Source organism: Oncorhynchus kisutch, linkage group LG3 (assembly GCF_002021735.2).
Source record: "Oncorhynchus kisutch isolate 150728-3 linkage group LG3, Okis_V2, whole genome shotgun sequence".
Lineage (NCBI taxonomy): Eukaryota > Metazoa > Chordata > Actinopteri > Salmoniformes > Salmonidae > Oncorhynchus > Oncorhynchus kisutch.
Window position 1 is genome coordinate 48,907,581 of NC_034176.2, and position 18,112 is coordinate 48,925,692.

At 41.2% G+C, this 18,112-nt stretch overlaps 1 protein-coding gene across 1 annotated transcript; it reads left to right on the forward strand.

The window, feature by feature from the left end:
• Positions 1–1,470: 1,470 nt before the first annotated feature.
• Positions 1,471–17,636, forward strand: rsph14 (radial spoke head 14 homolog). The gene is made up of 6 exons (XM_020463839.2): positions 1,471–1,836; positions 2,421–2,523; positions 3,370–3,488; positions 4,223–4,448; positions 4,801–4,937; positions 17,083–17,636. The coding sequence occupies exons 1-6, from the start codon at positions 1,638–1,640 to the stop codon at positions 17,319–17,321; spliced, it is 1,023 nt and encodes a 340-aa protein (XP_020319428.1). The 5' UTR covers positions 1,471–1,637; the 3' UTR covers positions 17,322–17,636.
• The last annotated feature ends 476 nt before the right edge of the window (positions 17,637–18,112 follow it).

Here is an 18,112-nt window from a genome sequence, read left to right on the forward strand (position 1 = left end):
TCATAAGTAAAATGTAATTGTTGTAGCAGGGTGGCTAAAAAAATCAAATATTCTTATAGCCTTATTGGTATAGGCTACATTTAGTAAATTCTGTACAATTATTTTCATTTCACAGCCCGTCTGACTTTGTGGTCAAATTAGTGCATCCTTCCTGTGTCCATTTTCCATCATCTAAGCAACATTTGAATAAATGCAAAATAGACTTGTTGGCCATATTTGGGTCATGTTAGCAAAAAACTGTAAGGGGTTTACAAACTTTTTCACTTGGGCCCACCTTTCCAGCATTAGGGAACATCCTGCTCCTCTCCCTGCATGCGCGCCACATCTATTTTTATGGGAAGAAGCACTGTTCGTGACACAAACTGTTCACACCCATCTTGTTGGTGCAGTTTAAAGCACATTTTCTTGCAATTCTATACATTTTGCCATGTCTAATGTGTATTCATGTGACATTTGAGTGACACATTTCTGGGGAAAAGCAGCCAACAAGTGCTCAGCATATGTGGAAACTGCTTCAAGACTGTTGGAAAAGCATTCCAGGTGAACCTGGTTGAGAGAATGCCAAGAGTGTGCAAAGCTGTCATCAAGGTAAAGGGTGTCTACTTTGAAGAATCTCAAATATAACATATATTTTGATTTGTTTAACACTTTTTTGGTTACTACATGATTCCATATGTGTTATTTCATAGTTTTGATGTCTTCACTATTATTCTACAATGTAGAAAATAGTATAAATAAAGAAAAACCCTTGAATGAGTAGGTGTGTCCAAACTTTGACTGGTACTGTATATAATTAAGCAATAAGGCACGAGGGGGTGTGGTATATGGCCAATATACCACGGCTAAGGGCTGTTCCAAGGTGCCTTATTGCTATTATAAACTGGTTACCAACATAATTAGAGCATTATAAATAAATGTTTTGTCATACACGTGGTATATGGCCTGATATACCACGGCTGTCAGCCAATCAGCATTCAGGGCTCGAACCACCCAGTTTATAAATATATATATGCGGGCAGCCCCACATGTTTGGAACCACTGACCCACATCACCTGTATTGGTCAGGGAAAACATGCAGCATAGTGTTCTTTGTGATAGGCTACTGGTTGTTCTGGAAAGAGGCCCTGTTGTCAATGACAATTAAAATAAGGGCAACAAATGAAACCAATAAACACATTTTTATTGTTTTGTTTTGTTATAATAAAAAATTCGATAATAATAAGGTCAGTGAAAGAGATGTATTGTAGGTAATGGTCTAGGCCTGCCTAAGGTCATTTTCGTATAGAAACGCACAAGCTTGAGAAGGACGGGAAAGGGGAATGTGATGTAATGTATTGTACTTATGTTAATCACTTTTTTTTTTTACTCAAACAACTAGTGAAATATTACTAACAACAAATATATACCCTGTAAAAAAAAGGGGGGGGAAAGGGGAAAGGTATGTGTATTGTGTACAGATAGCTAGTTACTAAGCAACGATTGGTGGAGTGAGAAGCAGTGGCGCTTGAGTAGCTAAATAACTGTTCTGCTCGCTGGCAAACAACTAGTAACAGGCAGCTTATTGTTACAATATAGCGATATAAGGTTAGCTATAATCAACAGTTGTTTAATAATAACAATACTTATTTTGTTAGAGTATGGCTAGCACAAGGATTTCGGAGCAATTGCCCCCGCATTTTGACCCGACTCAAGCACCTGTTGCATTCGGCAACCGAGCCCTTCCGCGGCTCTCTCTGGAACTGCAAGATCCACAGCTGTGCATACGACATAGAGCTCTTGCAGCCCTCTGCGACCTGGTTCATGACCCAAAGAGGGCATATGAGGCTATTCACAAAGGTAAGATGCATATTCCATTATTGCATTGTATAAAATCATTGCTTTCTTAAACAAAACATTTGTGGAATCTCATTTTTAAATTGCTGCATCTGTTTCACGAGTCACAAATCTTGCATTGTAATGGTTTTGGGAGATAATACGTTCACCTGCATAAGGCAGCTATACACACGTGTTATTAGCTAGACAACGCAGGACTGTTCACTATTGTTATGTTCCCACGGTTTCCCATTGTTAACTTAGTTGGCTGGTATCTCACTGCATGGACGCTGGATCTCCCCGTTCTGTAACCGAGATAGCTAGCTCTACTAGCTTACACTCCGAATAAGACGGTTCTGTATTATTTACTTTGGAAGCTGATCGCCTGAACGAATATCTTTGTCGTGGACTCAGTTCGTACCCACGCACAACATCTAGAAGCTAGAAGTGTGCCTGTTAATCGCACAATAGTCAACAAAAGGGGACAACAAGGCGTATCCTTCTGAGTACTGTAAATTATTTGGGCTATATTCTTCACAAAGCCTTCTCTTAACCAGCGGGAAGTAAATGTTTCCAAACTAGATATATCCTCTGTGAATTTGTTTCAGGCTGTTTGGAGAGGCTGAAGGTCCTGCTGCAAGACAGAGACAGCTCAGTGAGAATCAAAACTACAGAAGTCTTTTACCTACTAGCTGCCCATAATGTAGGGAGGTGAGCAATCCCATGCCCAGGAATCATTTGGTCTACCCAATGGTCAATGCTATGGTTACTGCAGACAGTAGGTGGCAGCCTAGTACAATATGGTTTTACCAACAATGTCAATGACCACAGCCAAAGAGGAAGAGGCGAAGCGAGGTCGTTTACTCCACCCAAAATATGTCCATGTTAAGCAGATCATTAATTATTAAACAAGTGAAGAGTTTTTGTATGTGGGCAATGAGAGTGTCAAATTTAGTCAAGATAAAATGTATTGCTTTATTGATACATATTGAGGCTTATTTGATCTAATATATGTTTTGTAATTCTTAGGTTGCTACGAGTGTACTTATATAAGTGTGATGCACCTGACATCTCAGCCACTTTGAGAAAAAAACACTTTAGTTTTGAGTTGTCCCAGTTGAAATTTGAAATGTCGATGCATATTCATGAGGTTAGCATAGCATCTCACTCTCCATTGAATACAGGCAGATGACATCACCACCTCTCATCGCATATTCAAAAAGTATTTAAATAACGAGATTTATCCATCAATCCAAAGAGATGTGCTTGACATCCTGCCGTTCCACTCTGTGGACAACTAATCCCATTGTTAGGGTGGCGACACAAGCATCTTGTCATTATATCAAGTATCTCTGCAACAGTCAACTTCTCTATGGCAAGTTATCCGGATGAGGAAACAATCCTTAGTAAAACATTTTTTGGGGTACTTATTTCACACCCATAAATAGTAGACACGACTAAACTTGTGGACTTGCAAATGAGTGGAGGGAATCTTGGGTTGGGTGGCGATTGGTGTGAGTGGCGATTGGTGTGAGTGACACAAGTGTATGTCCCTAGAGAAGCCTTCCTCACATGGGATGTGGTGGCTCCACTGTCTGATCTTCTAGACGAGCCAGTTGATGCCTGTCGTAAAAACATGCATCGTGCACTGAAGATGGTGGCTGAGTTTCCTGCAGGTACGTATGCCTAGGCTTTAGTCTTTGGTTTTCAGCTGCCCCAATTACAGTGACACTCCAGGCAAGCTGAAGGAATTACACATGACATTTGGATGTATTTTGATTTAGACACTATTCAAACACTATAGCTGTGTTCCGAATACACATACTAATATACTGTATACTACATACTTAATGAGTATATACTACATACTATATGCTATTAGTTCCTTTTAGTATACTGTAAACAAATGGTATCCTTTCAGTTGAGCATAAGGTGCATTTGTAAATTCAATCTGGGGTGCAAGAGTGCGCTCTGGGCGTTCGTAAATTCAGAGCATTGTCAGATTGTCATTTTGTAATTTCAGAGCATTTCGCTCACTGGACGCTCTGGCTGAGGAGTAGGGTTGATCCGAGCGTTCTGAACTCACAACTGCAGTCAAGCACCCAAGCTAACTGGCTAACTTGCAAGCTACTTCCAGACACAAATGAGAGAACCCCTCACTCTGACCATTTTACTTGCCCTAGCAGAGCTAGTTAGGCTGTTTTGATGTTATCTAGAGTGTTTGTGACTGTAACTGTGCGGCTGGCAACAATTTAATTACTATTTTTTGCCGACGTTTTGATCTTATAAGATCTTCTAAATGTAACAATGATTAACGAAACAAGTGATTCAATGAAAGAGAATCCAAATCCTTAGACGATGGACATGTTTTAGGGCCTTATGACCTTATGACCTTCTGTCTCCTGGTCAGGTGCAGTGTGTATCGTAACTTTGGGCCTGGTTCCCCGGCTGGTGATGAAGCTGCCTGTTGAGCAGGAGGAGATCCGGGCCCTTATCCTGGCCACTCTCAGCTACTGTGTGAGGGTGGATGCCCTGCCGGCCCTGGCCAGTGACGGAGTTCCCATGCTGCGAAACCAGCTCTCTCACCCCTCCCCTGACATCCGCCGGGCCGCAGCCTCCGCCATGTTGGGCATCAGGTGAGCAGAGGCACAAACATGGATATGTTCCAATTGACACCCTATTCCCTACATACTGCACTACTTTTGACCAGCGCTCTATTGGCCCAGGTCAAAGTAGTGCCTTATTAGGTCATTAGGAGCCATTTGGTACGCAGCCATGCTCTACTTACTGACAGGAAAGAATACTTTTTACAAATCTAAATATTTGGAATTTGAGGCTTTCAATATTCATGAATGATAGGTGTCATGTAGAAAAAATGCACTCTAGTAATATGTGCATGCAAAATGAAAATCAATTAAATGTAAGTGGAAAAAGCTTGCTTTGAACTAAGTTATGATTCCATTTGAAGACCCCTGTTTGCCCTGTTAGTGTTCCATCAGAAGGAAAGCACAAGGTATGTGAGGAGGGAGTTCTCCCAATCCTGGTGAAGCTGCTATCAGACTGTGACCCAGGAGTGACTGCCAGTGCTGCTGGGACTATTATGAACACAGCTATTATCACTGAAGGTAAGGAGGGGAATGGATGTGAAAGAAAGGATATTTTAGATATATATTGTCTTAAGTAATAGTTTAGAGTTAGGGCGCAAGTTTGCATGTGAACAATGTTAACAACATAGGCTTATCTCTATGTTGCAGGGAACTTACATTATAGAGACATTCTGGAGGGTTCAAAACTACCTCGTTATTTTTTAAACTTCCCGTTTTGGACTCTGTGTTGATGTATCGCTCATACATGCATAATAAAATACATTGCATACGTCTATCAAATCCATGCATAAGGTAGAAAACATCTGAAATTAGATTTATAAGATTTATAAGACCTTGGTAGTAGTTTAATGTACAGTACCAGTCAAGTTTGGACACCTACTAATTTCAGGGTTTTTCTTTATTTTCACTCTTTTCTACATTGTAGAATAATAGTGAAGACATCAAAACTATGAAATAACACATATGGAATCATGTAGTAACCAAAAAAGTGTTAAACAAATCAAAATATTTGTCAAAGTAGCCACTCTTTTTGCCTTGATGACAGCTTTGCGCACTCTTGGCATTCTCTCAACCAGCTTCATGAGGAATGCTTTTCCAGCAGTCTTGAAGGAGTTCCTACATACACTACCGTTCAAAAGTTTGGGGTCACTTAGAAATGTCGTTGTTTTTGAAAGAAAAGCATATATTTTTTGTCCATTAAAATAACATAAAATTGATCAGAAATACAGTGTCGATATTGTTAATGTTGTAAATGACCATTGTAGCTGGATACGGCAGATTTTTATGGAACATCTACAAAGGCGTACAGCGGCCCATTATCAGCAACCATCACTCCTGTGTTCCAATGGCACATTGTGTTAGCTAATCCAATTTTATTGTTTTAAAAGGCTAATTGATCATTAGAAAACCCTTTTGCAATTATGTTAGCACAGCTGAAAACTGTTGTCCTGATTAAAGAAGCAATACAACTGGCATTCTTTAGACTAGTTGAGTATCTGGAGCATCAGCATTTGTGGGTTCGACTACAGGCACAAAATGGCCAGAAACAAAGACTTTCTTCTGAAACTCATCAATCTATTCTTGTTCTGAGAAATGAAGTCTATTCCATGCGAGAATTCCCAAGGAACTGAAGATCTCGTACAACGTTGTGTACTACCCCCTTCACAGAACAGTGCAAACTGGCCCTAACCAGAATTGAAAGAGGATTGGGAAGCCCCGGTGCACAACTGAGCAAGAGGACAAGTACATTAGAGTGTCTAGTTTGAGAAACAGACACCTCACAAGTTTTTTTACTTTATTTTACCTTTATTTTACTAGGCAAGTCAGTTAAGAACAAATTCTTATTTTCAATGACGGCCTAGGAACAGTGGGTTAATCTGCCTTGTTTAGGGCCAGTACAACAGATTTGTACCTTGTCAGCTCGGGGATTCGAACTTGCAACCTTTTGGTTATTAGTCCAACACTCTAACCACTAGGCTACCTGCCGCCCCAAATTGAATTGAAATGCATTCCAGGTGACTAGCTCATGAAACTGGTTGAGAGAATTCCAAGAGTGTACAAAGCTGTCAAGGCAAAGGGTGGCTACATTGAAGAATCTCAAATATAACATATATTTTGAATTGTTTAACACTGTTTTGGTTACTACATGATTCCATATGTGTTATTTCATAGTTCTGATGTCTTCACTATTATTCTACAATGTAGAAAATACTAAAAATCTAATAAAAACCTTGGAATTGAGTAGGTGTGTCCAAACTTTTGTCTGGTACTGTATCTCTTTCAATGCATTTCTCTGCAAACCACAAAATGTTGTGTGCATTGTAGTCACACAAATACATTAGAAGATAATTGTGACCCATTTCAGGAAACTAGGCGAATGTTGCAAGTCACGACTTCACAGGATTGCCGTTTGAACGTAATAAAAAAAAAAAAATCTAAATAAATACGAATACAATTGTTAAATTGTTAAATTACGAGCCTTGTTGGTTAAGCCACAGAAAAAGTGAGCAACCTTCCCACTAGCCATGATTGGCTGAGATAATGAGTGGGCACGACATGCCGAGAGAGGAGTTCAGATTGTTCTGCCATAGAAGCTCGTCAGTCTGTGTTGGTAATCCTGTCGAACGTGGCTTTAAAAAAAAATGTGTTGTGTAGTGGAGCTGCATAAGTGTGGTTCCTAGCACTGTGGCATTGTTGGCACTGTTCAATGTTTAACTAGCTAACGTTGGCTGGCTGGCTTGTTAGCTAACGTTACGTGACGTGTGTACAACACCTGTTGAATATGGCTGGTGCCAGTAAACGTCTGCAAAAAAGCGTAATTAAATTGTTGCCAGCAGAGCTGGTTAGGCTGTTTTCATGCTATCCAGAGGTAAACAAATCATCAGCCAGAGCGTCAAGTGTGAGCTTCGAGAGCGAAACGAGATGGGTGGGGCTAAAGCTTAACAGGGTGTGAACGATGCTGAACGGGTGTAGACAAAGAAGTGCTCTTCACTAGATAGCAAAACATTCAAAGGCAATTTTCTCAAAAGTGAGATTGCAAGTTGATCAACTTTCAAAGCAGAATAACTTTCCCATTGTTCCTCAAATGCAGGGTATGATATACTATTTTGTAGCTCTGAGTCTCTACTTTTATCTAATGTAAAAAACAACATTTCAAATTTTGCTACATAAGACCAAATACAGGTGGTGAGTCACAATTATCAACCCGATCATAAACACTATGCTCACAACCTGTATCTCCTAAATCGTGTTTCTGGTGTATTTTGTTTGACTTTTGGAATATATTGTGCAATAGGCTGCGTGTTTTTTTACAAGGCGCGCATCCATCCATTTATCCAATCCGTGATTTATTTTTATTTTTTATGTAACCTTTATTTTAATGTGAATCGTGACACAACATACGTAACTTTGATGCACTTGAGAAATGTATACTGCAAACCCACTTTTAAGATTAGGAAATATTGGCCTACCTTTATCTTGTGTCAACTATCCATCCAAATGAAATAATTCCATGTGTTCACCTTTTGTCTTCATAAACTTTTACCCATGTATTCCATAATATGGGATAATCCAATGTGGGCAACACTGCAGCTGTTGATTGCATTCACATTATCACATTCACTTGCTGGTTTGACATACTAGTCTGCTGAGAGCATGCGCTACAATGGGATAACAACCAAACATGATGGACAATGTTAATTGGCAGGTGGAATGATGTCCAATGAGGTTGCAAGATTAAAATGGAAGGTTGGATCAGGCCGGCACAGTATTGTCCAATTAGGTTGCGGGGTGAGCCCAACATGCACACCCAACACAGTTTTTAAAAAATTCTCTTTGTGCACACAATACAGAGGCTAGAGAACAATGACGTTATGATGTTGTACACAATCGTGCACAATTTTCAAGGACTCGTTTTAACTTGTGAGCGCTACTTTCAAAACTACTGGCTGAAATTCTACAAAACAAATGGAGCGTCTCTTTAACACACTGTAAAATGGAAGGGTGTCAAACAGGGCCGACCACTGGGCACAGACTTCAGTTCAATTTCTAGTTTTGATTTACATTTGGTTGAGTTGTTAACTTGAAATCAACGTGAAATCAACTAATCAAATCACCATGTCATTGGATTTAGGTTAAAATGTGGTGTGAAAAAAAAGACGAATTGCCCTTACGTTGATGAGTTTTTACAAATCCAATTTGTTTTCTACATCATCACATAGATTTTTGTGTTTTAAATTATGTGGAAACAACGTTGATTCAACCAGTGTTTTGCCCAGTGGGGAGTGTCTGTGGTTTCTCTTTCAGTCAGTCACTCAGCATAACATACTATAGGGTGTCAATGATCAATCACATTCACCTGAAGAAAACTAAAAACACACCCAATGGGCAAATGAATGCAGAGCCCGCCCTCGGAAACCCCACCTATCTGGCTATAACACCGGGGCTCGCATTCGTTTCCTAAATTCTTCGCTCTACAGCTCGCCTGACGAAGAACTTGTCACGCAATTTACAAGCACACAAAGACTACTGGATTTGGTGCCGACTTAGGTGTCTGTTAGTGGGGAGAGAGTACTCGTCCCCCTAGATGTTGCTAGTTTTGGGTCTTGGTCTCAGGTTTTGTGTTTTGTGTTTGCTAAAAGCAAACTATTTTCTGCTTTGCTTGAGGAGCTAATACTTCCTTGTTTGGGTAGGATTAATGTTTGCTAAAAGCCTACCACTTCTGCTCTGATTGTTTAGCCAGTGCTTCCTTGCTTGTGTAAGATGGCCTGTGGTAAGAATAAGTTCAAAAAGGCTAACAGGCCGGATTTGAACCGCCGACCATGCCCTACTAAGGGCAGTGGTCACCACTGGGTCGATCGCGATTAACTGGTTGATCTCCAAGGCATTCCTAGTCAATCACCAAACATTTCTGTAAAAACAAAAACAATATTTGTTGTATTTGTTTCACCGCTATTGGCGGTAGGTGCACTTGAATCAGCAGCCCTAGCATCGGGAAGGCAAATTGTTCCCATTTTGAACCATTTGATGTGTCCACCTACCCGGCAGGCCCAGAGAACAAATCAAGTGCACTTATAGGCCTACTACTAGCCAATCAGATAGCTCAGATCACTTTGTCTGCACAGTTTCCTCGCGCCATAGACTGTAAAAAAGAAGCCTTGATCGCACAGCAAAGTTAATAATGTGAGATTTCAAATATTTTAAAACCGTGACTACTCAACGAATACAGCAAAGAGCTGCTGTTTTAATGTTTAAGTTGTTATTCAGCACTGACAACACTTTGTTCAACACTTTTATAAGCCATAAAATGCGCATTCTCCCTATCACTGGAGGTTGGTGGTACCTTAATTGGGGAGAACGGGCTAGTGGTAATGACTGGAGCTGAATTAGTGGAATGGTATCAAATACATCAAACACATGGTTTCCAGGTGTTTGATGCCATTCGGTTTGCTCTGTTCCTGCCATTATTATGAGCCGTTCTTGTGTTGTTGTCATTAGCGGCTTGAGTCTTTTTTAATATCAAGGAATATTCCACTTTCTCTGCTCATAGGACTAACAACATAAATTGGTGCATGAGGCAGAAATAATGCAGAGTGACATTCGCCATCAGCTGGAAGACTGTGTCCCCTTTTCTCAGTGGAAGGAGAGAGAAGGGACGGTGAGCCGGGTGAGAGGCAACCTCACCGCTGCTCCCTCCCCTCAGACTGACCCTCAGATGCAGGCCATCAGTCCAGTAAAAAAATATGTAATTATTATGCTCAGCTGTGGCTCACAAGTAATTCACCAAATTAGACTCAGCTTGCATTTTGACTCAAAAGTGATCTTGACTGCCCACAATGAAAATATACTCACAAGTGCTATCCTGTTTGCCTGGGGTGGATAAACGCTCAGGCTGCTTTGGCTCGGAACAGTTCCTGTGACCGGTGTCACCGGCTGAGTTCAGCCTCTCTTGTATGTTGACTTCTTAGGAAAATTGTGGTTACTGAAGGAACACAGGAGGCTGCTGAGGGGAGGAGAGCTCATAAAAATGGCTGGAATGGGGTGAATGGAATGGTATCAAACACATTGAAACCAGTGTTTGAGTTCAAAACCATTCCATTAATTGGAATAGTAATAGTATTGTGTTCCAGCCATTACTATGAGCCCGTCCTCCCCAATTAAGGTGCCACCAACTTCCTGTGCTGGAGACGGTCCTTTCTTTGAAAATAACTGATACGGAGTTGTTCCTCACCTGTCATGCGGGGGAATTGACTGGGGTTCAATTCCCCTATGGGCATTCCAGTTCTCTGCTTCCCGGTCTCTTGACTGGTTTTGGGGGGGTTTCGGAGGAAGAGATGGATGAGCTAACTCCAGCAACCTCAAGTCTCTGCCACAGATATCGCGCTGGGCTGCAGAGCAGCAGCACGACGGTATAGCTCTCCTCTCCTTTGCAATGGAGTTAGCACAGGTTGAGGAATGTTTTACCACCTGTGATGACTGCGGTAAAGCGTTGCTTGACTCTTTCCATTTTTTTACCTGGAATAACTCACATTCAACCAAGTTGCATGAATGTGGAACTGTTTTAGAAGGGGCGCATGCCGGTATGGGAAGCTAGCTTGCATGCTGGTATGGGAAGCTAGTTAGCCACCTGGTCTTGGAGACTAACAGAGAGGCTATTCTTAGTCCTAAACTCCCGAAAAAGCATGGCTGGTTCCGGTGGACCAGTGTCTCTCTGTTTGACTTTGTCACAAATAGCCTACCTAAGTGGTGAATGATATTTGGGTGAGCCAATTTCGCAGAAGGAGTGTTTGGCTCATCTATGGAGTTCATGCAGTCCCGTTCCGAGGAGACGTGAAAGCAGGAAGTAGCAATGCTTTCTTGCTGCATTCAAGTAATGTTGGCAATATGACCTTCCTGCTGGGAAAATGCACGTTAACGCTTGTCCAACTCAGGTTTATGACTAGGAGTCTCGGGTATGATATCTGGACGCCAATTTTTTTTCATATGTGGGGCTTCGATGTCATGCACCACTGAGAATGACAAACAGGGCCAAGTTTTTGGGCTGTCAATGGTAACATTGTGCATTTGTATTTTTGTCATTTGGTGGACACTCTTCTCCAGAGCGAAGTGCTTCTACCCAAGGGCGTATGGTGTCCAAGGGTATCCCCACAGTTGAACACAAGGTTGTCGGGAGTGGCTGGTGTGAGAGGACATGACAAAATAACCACATTATCCCAGTACTCGTGCTGTTCCACCCCTTCAGATGACAATATATGGGAGGTCTCACAGTGGGTGTGTCCTAGCCCCTGTTTTGAGAGAGGAGATTTTCTCTCTTCTTTGGAAGCGGGCTATTCGGGGTGTTCCCGTCTCGGAAGCGGTTGGTTCAGCCGGTATTTCCTCGTTCTTAACAGTAATGAAATGCTGCATCCCATCCTGTACTTGAATGATTTGGACAAGTTCAAATTGCTCATGTTTTGGCGGCTAATATAGTCGGTGAGTCCCAGCGATTGGTTCACGTAACTACGTGTCTGGATGCATCTCGCCATTGCCATCTGTTGCTCAAGCTATCCCTGTCGTGCCTGAGGGCGTTAACTCCTTGGAGAAGCCTGCGACTGTTGTCACAGGGGGTTCCCATGGGCCGGGTAGTGTCCCGCAGGGTGATCACGACAGACACAGCCTCACTGGGATGGGGCGTGCTGTGTGTGGGCTACTAGGAAGGTGGCGTTTGGTCGACAGTGCTAAAGGCACTGCATATCAATTACCTGGAGCTACTGGTTGTTTTTCTGCTGTTTTTTTCTGATATTGGAGGTCCAGTATGTGTTGGTAAGGTCCGACAACAGGACGACAGTGGTGTTAATCAACAGGCAGGGAGAGACGTTGTCTTTCTCTCGCCTGAACCTGGGAAGGGAGCAACTACTCATCTTGGGGTCTGGCAAAATTAAGGCAGTTATACAATATTAAAAACATTACAAAACATTCATAACAGATTTCATTACTCACTAGGTGTGTGCCCTCAGGTCCTACTCCACTACCATATACAGTGCATTTGGAAAGTATTCAGACCCCTTGACAATTTTTTTAACGTTACAGCGTTATTCTAAAATTGATTAAATAGTTTCCCCCCCTCAATCTACACACAATACTCCATAATGACAAAGCAAAAACTGTTGTTGTTTTTTTAAATTATGCAAATTTATGAAATTAAATATTGCATTTACGTACAGTTGAAGTCGGACGTTTACATACACCTCACATTTCAACTCAGTTTTTCACAATTCCTGACATTTAATCCTAGTAAAATTCCCTGTCTTAGGTCAGTTAGGATCACCACTTTATTTTAAGAATGTGAAATGTCAGAATAATAGTAGAGAGAATGATTTATTTCAGCTTGTATTTCTTTCATCACATTCCCAGTGGGTCAGAAGTTTACATATACTAAATTATTATTTGGTAGCATTGCCTTTAAATTGTTTACCTTGGGTCAAACATTTCAGGTAGCCTTCCACAAGCTTCCCACAATAAGTTGGGTTAATTTTGGCCCATTCCTCCTGACAGAGCTGGTGTAACTGAGTCCGATTTGTAGGCCTCCTTGCTTGCACACTCTTTTGTTCTGCCGATAAATTTTCTATAGGATTGAGGTCAGGGCTTTGTGATGGTCACACCAATACCTTGACTTTGTTGTCCTTAAGCCATTTTGACAGAACTTTGGAAGTATGCTTGGGGTCATTGTCCATTTGGAAGACCCATTTGCGACCAAGCTTTAACTTCCTGACTGATGTCTTGAGATGTTGCTTCAATATATCTACATCATTTTCCTGCCTCATGATGCCATCTATTTTGTGAAGTGCACCAGTCCCTCCTGCAGCAAAGCACCCCCACAACATGATGCTGCCACCCCCGTGCTTCACGGTTGGGATGGTGTTCTTCGGCTTGCAAGCCTCCCCCTTTTTCCTCCAAACATAACAATGGTCATTATGAACAAAAGGTTCCTATTTTTGTTTCTTCAGGCCAGAGGACATTTCTCAAAAAAGTACGATCTTTGTCCCCATGTGCAGTTGCAAACCGTAGTCTAGCTTTTTTTATGGCTGTTTTGGAACTGGATTCTTCCTTGCTGAGCGGCCTTTCAGGTTATGTCGATATAGGACTCGTTTTATACATTTGTACCTGTTTCCTCCAGCATCTTCACAAGGTCCTTTGCTGTTGTTCTGGGATTGATTTGCACTTTTCGCACCACGTTCATCTCTAGGAGACAGAACGCGTCTCCTTCCTGAGCGGTATGATGGCTGCATGGTCCCATGGTGTTTATACTTGCGTACTATTGTTTGTACAGATGAACACGGTACCTTCAGGCATTTGGAAATTGCTCCCAAGGATGAACCAGACTTGTGGAGGTCTACATTTTTTTTTCTGAGGTCTTGGCTGATTTCTTTAGATTTTCCCATGATTTCCCTTTAGATTTTCCCATGATTCTCAGGCTTGTAAGATAAGTATTGTTCTTGGACATGGGCTTACTAACACACCTTTCCCAGCAATGTAGAGAGAAAAAAAGATAAATAATAGTAAAGTAAAATACGTAATAATAAAAGTATTAATAGATACACAATGAGTAACGATTACTTGGCTATATACAAGGGGTACCACTACCGAGTCGATGTGCAGGGGTAAGAGGTAATTGAGGTAGATACAGTGCATTCGGAAAGTATTCAGACCCCTTGACTTTTCCCACATTTTATTACGTTTCAGCCTTATTCTAAAATCGATATGTTTTTTCTCCCTCAATCTACACACAGTACCCCATAATGATAAAGCAAAAGCAGTTTTTTTTTTAATGTATGCAAATGTATAATTTTTGTAACTGAAATATTACATTTCCATAAGTATTCAGACCCTTTACTCAGTACTTAGTTGAAGCACCTTTGACGCTACAACCTGTATTTGGAGATTTTCTCCCATTCTTCTCTGCAGATCCTCTCAAGCTCTGTAACGATTGACATTCAGTCCAAAGTGTTCAATCTTGGTTTTATTAGACGAGAAAATCTTGTTTCTCATGGTCTGTTTTTAGGTGCATTTTGGCAAACTAAGGGGCTGTCATGTGCCTTTTACTGAGGAGTGGCTTCCGTCTGGCCACTACCATAAATACCTGATTGGTGGAGTGCTCCAGTGATGGTTGTCCTTCTGGAAGGTTCTCCCATGTGTACAGAGGAACTCTAGAGCTCTGTCAGAGTCACCATTGGGTTCTTCGTCACCTCCCTGACCAAGGCCCTTCTCCCCGATTCCTCAGTTTGGCCAGGCGGCCAGCTCTAGGAAGAGTCTTGGTGGTTCCAAATTTCTTCCATTTAAGAATGATGGAGGCCACTGGGTTTTTGCGGATCTTCAATGCTGCAGAAATGTTTTGGTACCTTTCCCCAGATCTGTGCATCGACACAACCCTGTCTTGGAGCTCTATGGACAATTCTTTTGATTCATGACTTGGTTTTTGCTCTGGCATGCACTGTCAACTGTGGGATCTTTTATCGACCGGTGTGTGCCTTTCCAAATCATGTCCAATCAATTGAATGTACCACAGGTAGACTCAAATCAAGTTGTAGAAACATCTCAAGGATGATCAATGGAAACAGGATGCACCTGAGCTCAATTTCAAGTTTCGTATCAAATGGGTCTGAATACTTATGCAAATAAGTTTATTTTTATTTTTATACATTTGCAAACATTTCTTAACACCTGATTTGTCATTATGGAGTATTGTGTGTCGATTGCTGAGGAAATGTTTTTATTTAATCCATTTTAGAATAAGGCTGTAATGTAACAAAATGTGGAAAAAGTAAATAGGTCTGAAAACTTTGCATAGGCACTTTATGTACACTACCTGTCAAGTTTTAGAACACCTACTCATTCAAGGGTTTTTCTTTATTTTTACTATTTTCTTCACTGTAGAATAATAGTGAAGACATCAAAACTATGAAATAACACATATGGAATCATGTAGTAACCAAAAAAGTGTTAACCTCTCTAGGGTATGTGGGACGCTAGCGTCCCATCCGGCCAACATCCAGTGAGGTTGAAGAGCGCCAAATTCTATTACAGAAATGCTCATTATAAAAACTCAGAAAACAAATCATATTTTACATAGGTTTAAAGATGAACTTCTTGTTAAACCAACCACAGTGTCATATTTATAAAATGCTTTTCGGCGAAAGCATACCTAGCCCAGAACATACCTAGCCCAAAACATAGCCCAGTTGACAAATTATTACAAACAGTAACCAGCCAAGCAGAACCGTTACAAAACTCAGAAATAGAGATACCTTACCTTTGATGATCTTCATATGGTGTTAATCAGAAGACATTAATTTACTCAATAAATGTTCCTGTTGTTCGATGAAGTCTCTTTATATCCAAAAACCTCCGTTTTGTTAGCTCGTTTTCTTCAGTAATCAGGCTCAAACTCAGTCAAAACAATCAGACAAAAAAATCCTAATTGTGTCCGTAAAGTTCATAGAAACATGTAAAACAATATTTATATTCAATCCTCAGGTTGTTTTTTAGCCTAAATGATCTATAATATTTCAACCGACAATAACGTCGTCAATATAAAAGGTAAACAAGAAATTTATTTTTTTATTTTTTTATTTTACCTTTATTTAACCAGGTAGGCAAGTTGAGAACAAGTTCTCATTTACAATTGCGACCTGGCCAAGATAAAGCAAAGCAGTTCGACAGATAAAACGACACAGAGTTACACATGGAGTAAAAACAAACATACAGTCAATAATGCAGTATAAACAAGTGCACATGCGCCTGAAAAAACTCTGCGTCACGTTTGGGTCCACTTGTTCAGACTGGTCTTACTCCCTCATTTATAAGAATTACAAGCCTGAAATTATTTCTAAAGACTGTTGATATCTAGTGGAAGGCATAGGAACTGCAAATGGAGTCCTATGTCAATGGATACTGTAATGGCATTGAATAGAAAACTACAAAACAAAAACTACTTCCTGAATGGATTTTTCTCAGGTTTTCGCCTGCTAAATCAGTTATGTTATACTCACAGACACTATTTTAACAGTTTTGGAAACTTTAGAGTGTTTTCTATCCAAATCTACCAGTTGTATGCATATCATATCTTCTGGGCCCAAGTAGCAGGCTGTTAAATTTGGGCATGCTTTTCATCCAAAATTCCGAATGCTGCCCCCTACCCTAGAGAGGTTAAACAAATCAACATTTATTTTATATTTTATATTCTTTAATAGCCAACCTTTGCCTTCCACCGCAGATGGGGAAGGCCGACATGGGAGGATGTGGTGGATTGAGACACAGCCCATATCTCTAGCTTCAACTGAAGGGTTTTGATGGGGATTTTTTTAATTATGTTACTTAGATTGTAAAACTGCCACGTCCATTTGCGATATTACATCAACAAGGAAGTTACTGCAAACAACGAGCACAGTTTTTTTTCCTTGGACATCATTGCACGTGATAGAACAGCAGAATATATACAGATTTATTTTTTCACCACGTTGCGTGATGCTCCACATCTATTCTTAGTCAACAAAAAAACCAATAACAACAACGGTGGGGCAGTCAGTGGTGCTATTTCCCCTAATGCAGAAGTGTCAATGTCTCAACAGATAGTGTCAACCTCATCATTAACTCACTCATGCTCACTTCTCCCCTCTGTCTTCCACAGGGAAGTACCAGGCCTTAAAGGCAGGTGCCATTCCCCCCTTGTTGGAGCTGGTGGGCAGTGAGGACAGAGCTGTGTGTGCTAACGCGCTGCGTGCCCTCACCACCTTGGCTGAAGCCCCATGCGCTCGGGAACAGCTACTGGAACACCTGCCACTATTAAAGACAAGACTCAATCACCCAGCTTCCATCATCTGCCGGGCAGCAGCCACTGCCATCCGCGTGATCTCCTGGACCCCCTGAGAGAAAGAGAGAGCAAGGGAAGAAGAATCAAATACCTCTCATTATCGGATTCTCCCTCGCTCCTCCCCCTATTCTCTCTCCCTCACACACATTGACACACACAGGCACACATGTGCTCTCCCAGACACACCACACACACAGTCCTTCTTCTACTACAGACACTCACACTTCCTTAATGTAAATGTCTGCTGGTGTACATTTACCAGACTAGTAGACCCACCTCTTATTCATCATGTCTGTGTCATCTATCCTATTAATGTGATTAAAACTGAGCACAGTGGCAAGTTTCAGCTCCTCTGTATAGAGGTTCCCCAACTGATGGTCCGTGGGGTGATTTTATTTGGCCCCACAAGTTCTGGCTCTCAGTTCACCCTGGACTCTACAAGTTGTCAAAAGTGTTCCACAGGGATTCTGTCCCATGTTGACTCCAATGCTTCCCACAATAGTGTCAAGTTGTTCTTTGGGTGGTGGACCATTCTTGATACACACTGGAAACTGTAGAGAAAAAACCCATCAGCGTTGCAGTTCTTGACACAAACCGGTGAGCCTGGCACCTACTACCATACCCCGTTCAAAGGCACTTAAATAGTTTTGCCTTGCCCATTCACCCTCTGAATGGCACACATACACAATCCATGTCTCAATATTCTCAAGGCTTAAAAATCCTTCTTTAACCTGTCTCCTCCTTTTCATCTACATGAATTGAAGTGGATTTAACAAGTGACACCTACAGTGCCTTGCAAATGTATTCATCCCACTTGGCATTTTTCCTATTTTGTTGCATTACAACC